General features: G+C 38.0%; 1 protein-coding gene across 1 annotated transcript in view; it reads right to left on the bottom strand.

Annotated features, from left to right (window-relative positions):
• The window catches only part of LOC113674016 (uncharacterized), a 13,773-nt gene extending 3,980 nt beyond the window's left edge, over positions 1–9,793 (bottom strand). Inside the window, exons 1-4 of the mRNA XM_089200433.1 lie at positions 8,179–9,793; positions 7,859–7,928; positions 532–717; positions 157–447 (exon numbers count right to left, since the gene is read on the bottom strand). Of these exons, the coding sequence (XP_089056559.1) occupies positions 157–447; positions 532–717; positions 7,859–7,928; positions 8,179–9,687 (2,056 nt within the window). The 5' untranslated portion in view covers positions 9,688–9,793. The remainder of the gene's footprint in view (positions 1–156; positions 448–531; positions 718–7,858; positions 7,929–8,178) is intronic.
• Positions 9,794–10,741: the final 948 nt, after the last annotated feature.

Below are 10,741 nucleotides of genomic sequence, written 5' to 3'. Positions count from 1 at the left end.
AAGAACCTCTCCTCTCCTGTCACCAGCCACTGTGAGATTTAACCTGAATTATATGATATGCATTAACTTTGAACTTGTCTACTTTTTCTCAAGAAATACCTGAACTTATCGATAAATCTGTCACCTTGAAGACTTTAAAAGGAAAGTATTGTGTACCTTTCACCTCAGAGAAAGTTATCACTGCTTCCCCTTTATCGTTGTAATGGATTTCGGAGACATCGCCTCCTCCTGATCGTCTAGAATTTTCAAAGTACAAAATCAGTACATCTTTTGAGGTAAAAGACGGGATGTCGCTAACATTAATGGTGATGCCATCTTCCTCGTCATAGTCTTCGTCTTTATTTTCACCGAATTCGATGGCACTTCCGTCCTCCTTTACAAACGGCGAGACTTGAAGTCTTGCTCCGCTCAAAACGTGAGATGGATGATTTATCGTCCTCTCTGCATCTACAAAGGTTGAATTTAAACCTTTACGAACACATTTTTTGTTATCAACAAGAAAAAAAGGAATTTAATATCATTTAGTCTTACGATCGGGAGATTCAAAAGTGACCAGACACTTCCGAAGTTCTGGTGTCATGACTACGGAAGACACAGGACCTCCTTTAGAACGTCTGGCGTTTTCAAAGTAGATTGTTACCAAATCCTCAGATACATCATCTGGCAAACCAGTTACTTCGATTATGCATTGCACGGGAATTGGAGATCCACTCTGGTCTAGATAGGCAAGTTGCGAATAAAAAAAATTAGTTGTTGGGTTGCACGTCTTGTGAATGTCGTTACGATAGGACTTGTCTTTGTGGCCTTATCTAAATTGATTTTGAAATAGATTTTAGAAATCAGCAGCATGAGTACGCCTGAATTATATATATCTTATTGGACGTTTTGGTGTGTAGTATCACTGAGTATTTTTACGAGTTGTGGCGTATTTGGACGAGCCTGTAGGGCGAGTGTAAATACAAACAACAAGTTAGAATACATATATGTCGTTTGCCGGCTGGGAGGTCCGTATGGTTAAAAACTGTGATCGAGGTCTTGAAAATACTGCCCGAGGCCGTAAGACGAGGTCACAGTTTTTCACCATACGGACCGACCCTTAGCCGGTAAATAACATTTTTTTTTTTTAAACTCGACGAAATTCTTTCAGAAAGGACCCGAATGATTTAGGGCTGTAAATACGGCAAGATCTTCCATAAACTGAACAATTTTTGTGCGAGTAAATGGTAGTTGATGCCTCACCGAAACATTTTCATTTGCGTAAGGATAAAGGTGATTTAAAAGGCTTCCAAAAAAACTTTGAAACATTATTTTTACAAGTATCTGTCGCAATCTGACACCTGTCAATTAGAGAGCGCGTAAGAAAAAAAAATCGCAACAACATTCGAAAAACAACGGAACTAGTTTGGCAAGGACTTTCACGACAATTTTTTCTTCAAAAACGTTCAATGAATTAACACAAAGTATTATTCACCCTCATCGACGATTCATTCATGTACGACGATTTACCTCTATTCATTAAGTAAACGGCAAGGAAAGTAATTGTGAGTAATTTAAATTTTATACTTTAAAGTTGTGACAGTTTGCTCGTTTGTTTGCTGCAGTGGCGTGTGAAAATCTGGGCTTTCCTCCACAAAAACTAAATTCGGATGGCTCACTCCAACGAGACACATGGGGATTTAATGCGGCCTTTTCTCAATAAATTCCTTCAGTTTCTGTTGAACAATTTACAGTACAAATGTCCAAATTGAACGGACTCAGAAAGACTCACCGAGAGCGTATATTTGTTGTAGAACTGAATTTAAAACTTCGCTCGCTCTTTCACTACGAACAAATTGTTTGAGAAAATTCAGATATTAAAGGAATGAAAATTCCATCGTTCAGTTTAACTGTAATCAAATACCTCACGATTTATTTTCTAGGTACTTTTTGCGAACGATTAAAGTTAATTGCAGACGGTTTTTAGGCCGCTTGTCAACGAACGTAATGACACTATTGCTTATACAAATTCATTCTGAAACCAATATTTTTCTGTCAAACAAAGTGATTTGAGAAAGAGAAAAGAGAGGATTCATAAGTTATTTATCGTGTATACTACCAGCCGGAAAAACGAGATATATTTATGAAAAATGGCGACGGAATTTGGGATGTACTCGGTGACTCACGAAAGCGTTACCGTGGCCCGTGGGCAGAGATAGGAAAATACTGACCGGGTAGAGAACCAATCAGATTGCAGGATTCGTTACCTTACCCTCCAAAAAAAAAAAAAAAATCAACAATACTACACACCAAAACGTCTAATAAGTTATTTATGATTCAACTGCTTTATCTTATATGCGACCTGACCAAATATCACGTGACAGTTGTACTCGGTTGCACGTCATTTGAACTCAATGCAGTTGGATGATAATTTCATCAGGCAGTTTTACACGATTAAGTTTATTTTTAAGGTATTCCACCCTGTTTCTTTTGTTCTGTTTCTCAGAAAATTTCGTCACTGTTTGGGGAAATTCTGAGAAAAAAAACGCTTCGGAAAGTAATATTTGATTACAGATGTGTTACAGATGCAAAAAGCCGTGGCGTATCAAATGAATCATTTTAGTTCTTCTATCACAGAATTCGGAGGTTCTTGCTTTCAAGTTCTTTACCGCATTGCAACCGCTTAATTACATGGGGATTCCCCAGATTGCGTGGCAAAATTTGATAACAAGGTTTGGCGTTTCATGACCCTAATTTGTTTTGAGACCGTCCAGAATGACCCAGATTACCTTCTGGGAGGTTCGGTAGGATGTCTTAAAGCAGAAGTGGGGTCCACAAAAACCCTCTTTTTTTTCTCCCAACAAAAATGTATTACAAAGATAGAATACTTACCAAAGATTCAGCCCCCAAAGTGCTTCCCAACCATACGAAATCCTCGCTCGAAAATCGATAACGCCACAATCTTGAATACGCCGCCTTCTTGCGTGACGTCTTGACTCGGTAAACACTAAAACATGGACGACCTAAAGCCACCTACAACCATCTACAACCACCTCAAAAATTTCAACAACCACCCTCAAGCACCTCAAAAACATCTACTGCCACTCGCAAACTATCTAAAACCATCTAAAACAAGGCTTTTAAAAATGTCTAAAATAAGGCGAAACGACAACATGTCACGTACACGAAATACGAGAATCGAACGAAATTTATAATCATGATTCAACGCATTTTTCCATTGTAAGAGTCGGCACCAACGCACTCTACGATTGTTATTCGAGGATTGTCTACTCATCAGTATTTTCATTCATTAATGAGGTCGGCTTTTCTTCCCAGAAAAGGGCTATTGTGTTTACATGATAAACAAAATAATACATGGTTGCTTGAAGGTATGGAATTTCTCTTCTCGTGTTCAACTCGACATCTCACGTGTTCAACTCGACATCTCACCCGTTCGCTGCGCTCACTCGTGAGCTATCGTTAAACACTGAGTCGAAGAGAAATTCCATATCTACGCGCGCCCGTGTATTATTCCCTATTTATTATTTTTTTACTTGTTAGTTCATTTTGTAAAGTTCTTCAAGTCCTTTGCAACTGAGGGAATATAAAATAATTAGCGTGCTATCGCATTTCATTTCGTGAGATGGGTGATTATACATGGGACCGGGGAGAGTAAGATTTCAGGGGGAGGCGGAGGTTTCGTTCGATTCTCGTATTTCATGTACGTGACATATTGTCGTCTCGCCTTATTTTGGACATTTATGCCTTGTTTCAGATGGTTTTAGATAGTTTGCGAGTGGCTGTAGTTGTTTTTGAGGTGGTTGTTGATGGTTGTAGGTGGTTGTAGGTGGTTTTAGGAGGTCTTGGGTCGTTCCATGTTTTAGAGCTTACGCACTGAGCTCCACCCTGCTCTGAAACAAAGACGGCTGTTGTAGAGCCGTATTACTTCGAGTCAAAACGTGTTCCCGCGGAGAACAAGGCGTCTGAAAAATCGCCCAATGACAATAATGACGCGTCTGAAAGACTTGGCAGTTTGAACTGATCGACTGCGTTCGCAGTGAACTCGGAGAAACTGCAAGAGAGTGCGTCTGTTGTCTCGAACAGCCTGGATCGGAAAACAGGTTTGCAGATTTTATTTCATGAACTTAGTTCTTTTCTGCCCTACGAGCCACCACCTTCGAATTTACGTGATTAAGACTAGTTCTGAAGACCCCTGTTGGGAATCGAGTCTTGCCAGAATTTGACATGTGTTATCGTTTTCACATGTCATATCTGACCGTAATAAAGGTTCGAATTTCTTCCTACTTGTTTTGTTTTGTTTTTTCATATCACTATTGTTGTTTGTTTTTTGGTTGGGTTGTTGTTTTTTTTTTTTAAAGCGAGCTGTCAATCAACTTGTTAATTAAACATCGAAGGTGGTTCAGTTTTTAGCCTCAAATGCCGTAAGACAAGCTCTACTTGAATCATCGACTGTTTCAACACTATTAAATGTTGTACTTTAATTATTGCCTCACTTGCATGAACAGTGTTGTTTGGTATTACAAATCACGACTATCGTTTCCTTAAATCGGGCTGTTTTAAGAATAGCACTTATAAGCTAGGTTATACTTCTTTAAGACTGCCATTTATGCAGACCCGGTAAGAAATTTATATGCTGGAACTGATATTTATTTTTAAAACAATCAAGAATGCATAAGGTGCCTCAGCAGAGAAAGAGTAATACATCTCAGCTTTGCGATCTGTATTCCATAATGTGCAGCAGTATTATCCTACTTAAAAATAGTCACTTGAAGCTCTCAATTCAGTTCAATTCAATTTTATTAAAACTCACACAAATACAGTATATTAGAGAAGGGTATAATTATTACAGTAGTGTTACAAACGTCAATATGAAGAATACAGTACAATAAGAAAACTAAAAAGGAAACCAAAATAACTGGTAATGAATTCCAGTGTGTGGTATCCGTGTAACGAAGAGAACGACTACCATATTGAGTTGTTTGAAATGGGTTTACAAACAGATTTTCATTCAGTGATTGATGTGTGTAATATGAATGAACAGAAGATATTGGCTTAAAGTAATCAGTAAAACAAGGAGTTATTTTGTGAGACCACTGATAAACAAAATGAAGAATCTCAAGATGAATTATCAAGAAATTTTAAGAGGTTCAGAGATTTTAGCAGTAGTTCTGAATGTGATGCAGATCCAGAAAATGTCATAATTCTGACTATACACTTTTTCAAAGTAATCACTGGCTTTAAATAAGTTGGATATGTTAAACCCCAAACTAGGGTACCATAAGTGAGAAAGGAGTAGATTAGTTAATACTAAAGTATACAAAGTATATCAAAACCAACATAGTACCTCAAATTTGAGAATATTCCCACAGTTTTTGACATTTTTAAGTAAAGCTTACCAATATGATTCTTCCTTGTCAGATTTGAGTCCAAGGTAACACCTAGATATTTAACCTTCAGTTCTCGATCAGGGAAATTTTTCACCTTTGTCAGGGAAAAGTCGGGGAATTTCAAAAATTTATGATTGTCGCAATCATGCCATGGCTTTTCATCCCATAAACATTGTCTAGAGGTTATAAGAGATGCAGATTTACATAAAATAGCAGAATTGAGACCTAATTCTGTTCTCTCTAAATGCACTTGAGCTTTTATTTTTATGTACTGTAGGTTATTATAAATGACTAGTAAGCAAAGAGCATATTTCTCCATAGACATTTAAATTGTCTAAATTATTTTCTATGCTGTTTTCCGTGTAATTGAACATAAATAGTGTGTGAGGTGGATTTAAGAAAGAATTAGAAGGAAAAAGAAAGGTTATCCCATCTTCTGATTGTTTACTCAATAAGTCATTTATAATCACTTACCTTACATAAAAATAAAATTACATGAACATTCAGAGTTGAGCAAGACAGAATTAGGTCATAATTCTGCAGCTTATGTAGATAACATCTGTTAGCCAATGTTTAAAGTTAATAGTGCTATCAGCTGTAGTGTATTAAAACTGGATGTTTGAGTTAACTGTAAGTTTATGTATTGGACATCCCACAATGCTATGCATGCTTGGTTGCGAATGTTGTGGAGACCAAAGGAGCATGTGGCATGTATGTCCGGTTTTGTTGTAATCCTATAACATTGTGATAGTAAAGCATTAAAATACAGAATTTAACATCAGCCACGAGGCAATCAAGACTGTGAAGGAAATTAATAACCTTTATCTTCACATGAGTCAAAAGCCAATGTTTAAAGTTTACAGTGCCATCAGCCATGAACCAACCAAGACTGTGAAGGAAATTAATAACCTGTATCTTCGCATGAGTTGTAAGCTGATGTTTAAAGTTTATGGTACTATCAGCCTTAAGGCAACCAAGAGTGTGAAGGAAATTAATAACCTGTATTTTCACATGAGTTGCAAGCATGGCATAGGCTGAATACTTGATAACCTTAACTGATATAGGCAGAGCTTCAAGTGACTATTTTCTAAGTAGGATAATACAGCTACACATCATGGAATACAGATCACAAAGCTGAGATGTATAACTCTCTCTTTCCTAGGGTACCTTGCACATTCTAGACTGTTGGATAAATATCAATTCCAATATATATATTTCTTAGCATGTAGGTGCTGTTCGCAAAACAGCCCGATTTAAGCAAACAATCAAAGACTTGTCGCGATCTGCAATATGACACAACACTGTTTTCGCCGTGAGGTAATAATTAGAGCACAGTATTTAATAGTGTTGAAGCAGTCGATGATTCAAGAGTTTGTTTTATGGTACTTGAGGCTAAAAAGTGAACCACCTTCAATGTTTGTTTCCAACACGTTGGTTGAAAGCTTACTTTTTTGAGAAAAAAAACCAAGAACAAGGACAGTGGTGATATGAGAAAAAAAAAGTAGAAAAAAATTTGAACCAATTATGACGTAAAAATCATAACACATGCAAGGCTCGATTCCCAAACAGGGGTCTTCAGAACTAGTCTTAATCACGTGAATTCGAAGGTAATTCCTTATCGCATGCACATTGAAAGAGCAGAAAAAAACAAAGTTCATGGAAGAAATTCCGTACACCAGTTTTCGATTCCGGCTGTTCGAGACAACAGATGCACTCTCTTGCAGTTTCTCTAAGTTCACTACGAACGCAGTCGATCAGTTCAAACTGCTAAGTCTTTCAGATGCATCACTATCGTCTTTGGACACCTTGTTCTCCAAGGGAACATGTTTTAGCTCGAAGTGATGCAGTTCTACAACAGCCGTCTTTGTTTCACATCAAGGTTTAGGGTGGCGGCATATTCAAGATGGTGCGTTATTGCTCGATTTTCGAACACGGATTTTGTATGGTTGGGAAGCGCTTTAGAGGGTGAAACTTTGGAAAGTATTTTATATTTGTATCAGCTTTTTGTTGGTGAAAAGAAAAACAAGTGCTTTTCTGGACCCTACTTCTCCTTTAACACAGCCTTGAGGGAAAGTGATCCCCTGCAGATTTGACTTTTTAAGGCCTCTGATCCATCCAGTCTCGTGGATGTTAGTGCAGAAGACATTGCAAATAGCTTCTTAGTTTCAGAAATTACTCCAGAAACCAAAGAAGAAGCTATTGTTATTCACTTTCAGAAACATAAACATGGTGATGGATGATTGGAAGCCCAAAAAAAGCTTGATGCAAGACCATATTTTTGGATGATATCCTCACACAATTGCTCGTGCACTCATCAATGATTCCTAACTAACTCAATGATTAGGGCATTCTTTCACATGTCTCAGCATAACAGGTGAAATTAAAAAAACAAAAAAAATAGCAGAATATATATATATATATCTAAACTAAAATTTTAAATTTTACCACCAGAAGCAAGCGGATCAACACTTTACCTGTCATTTTAGATTTCTTCGGCTTAGCTTTCATTCCCGTTTTCCTAGAAGTCATCTCATCTCTGTGGAACTGAAAAAAGGAGAAAAATTATCGGTCAAACACTCTCAAAGACACGATGGTATTGCAAATGAATCATCCTTCCAGTTTTGGGTGATCCTTTGTTGCTGAAACAATCAGTCATAATTGTTTTGACTTTGGAGTGGTTGCTGGTTTCTCATGTTGTTCTAACTCTCTAGTGACTGTATAATCAATAATTATATGAATACCGTTCTCTCATTTCTCAATAGCGTGGAAATTTTCAGAACATGAACGAAGATACCTGGTGATGTGTCTGTGTCTCTCTCTTTTTCACTCGTAATCTAAACGGACTGTCCTTAATGGCTTCACCTCGGACTGTAACAGATATTTTGAAGTCATCTGTTGTTTGACTGCTGTACTTTACTTGATATCGACCATTTTTAGAGTCTGTCATGCTGGCTGTCAAAATTCCCATCGTATTAATGGAGATTATTTCAACATTGACCTGATCGATTTCGCTATAAACTATTTGTCCCTTGGTATCTTTTGTAATCACAGTAAATGTGCTCTCCTCTCCTTCAATGGCCTCATTCAAACCACGACCTTCTGCAACAGATACCGTAGGTTCTGTAACCGTCCTTATCAGCTTTCCAGGTCCGTCTTTCAAGCAACTGAAATTATTTGAACTGTACACAAATTCAGGGAAGACCAGTGTGGACTCAAAGGGTACGGAGAGTTCTTGCAGCCTGTTCTCCAGCATTTCTTCAACATTTAAAATTTCTGGTAGATTTCTACGAGAGAGTATTTCCTCGCCAAAACTGAGACTGCTTTCGATTTCCACCACTCTTCCATCCAAGCTGGACATTTGGTTTGAAAATTCAGCCTCAAATGCGTCTCTCTGCTTCATTAACTTTCCTATTATGTCTGCCTCGTGCTTGCGAATAAATATAATCCACTGTTCTGCAACCGTACGTACACTGTTTGTTGCTCGCTCAAAGCTGCTCATTACCTTGATTCTACGTTTCTCTAGAGATTCCTTTTTGTTTCTCAAGAGAGATCCGTTTGCCTGAACTTCTCGCATCTTATTCTCAATTTCAGTTGTCTTATTTTCTAGTCCTTTCTCTAACGAAATTTTCTTGTGGTCAACGTGACCCAGTATGGCGCAGTCACGACAAATGCAAATTTGACATGCTTCGCAGAAAAATCTAAATTTGTCATCATGTTCCTTGCAGACGTTCGTTTTTCGAGAATAGTCTTCTACATCACTGGAGTCAAGTTGTCCAATTTCCTTGAGCTGATGGCCTCTGAAATCCTTCCACTTCTTGTGCAGAGCAGCGCATTCTTCGCACAGTAAACAGTTGCAACTGGAGCAGTAAAACCTCAGTAATTTTTGCTCGTCGCAATTCCTGCAACATGATGATTCTTCTTGGCCAGTGTATGCCTCCACAATTTCCACCATTTGTTTGTAAAACAGGTTCGACGGAAGACTGTCGATGTCATTGTTGGGGCACTCAGTTTCTGTCCGGCAAGTTGGACAACTTAAGGCTCCTGTGCGATGTTGTCGAAGCCATCCGTCCAAGCATGATTTGCAAAAGGTATGAAGGCATTTGAGAATTTTCGGTTGCTTGTTGGCGCCGAATTGCTCCTGACACACTGGGCATTCTATTTCCTTTTTCACGTCATCGAAAAAACTTTTAGTTCGGGCCATGACTTCTTTAGAGGCAAAATAGAAAGTGTAGACACCTTCACCGTGAAAGCCCTTACAACCCAAGCGTAAATTGGTACAGAGCGAAAGTATACTTGCGGTCATGTGATAACAATTGTACCCAGGACCTCAAATATTTCAAAAACAAACGGTTGGGAAAGAATAAAGTACAAACAAAGTAGGAAACATGGAAACATAACAGACAAAATAAGACAAGAGAGCATCTAAAACAAAAGCAAAACATGTATAAATGATGACCATAATAAAATAAGCAATCGAGAGCAGCTTCTCTTGTCGTAATAATGCTTTTAAGAGCCACTGACCGTAAATATCGAGAATCCGTTGAAAGATGCAATATTTCATTATTCGTTATATTTTTTCCTAAAGGACCTTTTGATGAACCTTTTTCACAAATTGTATCAAAAAGTTCTAACGCACTTTGTCAGGAGCCCATTAAGTGATGGGCTCCTGGCTTTGTTTTCTCCGAAAAATCGAAAAGTTCCAAATACGCCCAAATGGCCGTTGACCCCCTCGTCAAGTGATGAAAATTGTGCAACCTCAGCATTTCGTACGCCACAACACGATGCATTCCGCTTTGAAATTTCGCGGGCCAGTAAATGGTCGTTTCATCTTTTTTAAATGATAAATTTCTTTTCACGTTGTTGGGTTTTCAATGTGCATAGGCACCCTTTTAAATAATGTGCTTTGTGTTTTCTTTTTGCAAAGGTAAAAAAAGGTCAACTAAATAAATAACGCTTTAATTTCCCTAATCATTCCAAACAACTTATGACAGATTGCGGCCTTTCCTCACATCCAAGCAGTTCGGAAAGCCGCAAAACATTAGAACAAAAATTTATGTTCTAAATCGGCACTCTTAATCCTCACGGTATCAACTAGCACTTTTCATTCAGCTAATTTATTCTTGTTTTCTCGTCACCATACTCTCACCAATAGCGTAGCTCCACTTTCTTCATATAGACGCACACACGACCCACAATTCCTCTAATCGTTCTGACGAAGGGCTAACACTCGAAACGTCAGCCTTTTTACTCTTTACGGTGGCCCATTTACATTTTTAACTAAGTTGTCAACACTAAATTACAGGCCTATAACAAGGTCTGCCACATATGTTTACGACTGATAATATACATCATGTTCA

The sequence above is a fragment of the Pocillopora damicornis genome, chromosome 3, assembly GCF_964200805.1.
Source record: "Pocillopora damicornis chromosome 3, jaPocDami1.2, whole genome shotgun sequence".
In the NCBI taxonomy this organism is placed as follows: domain Eukaryota; kingdom Metazoa; phylum Cnidaria; class Anthozoa; order Scleractinia; family Pocilloporidae; genus Pocillopora; species Pocillopora damicornis.
This window is presented reverse-complemented; position numbering and strand designations above follow the sequence as displayed.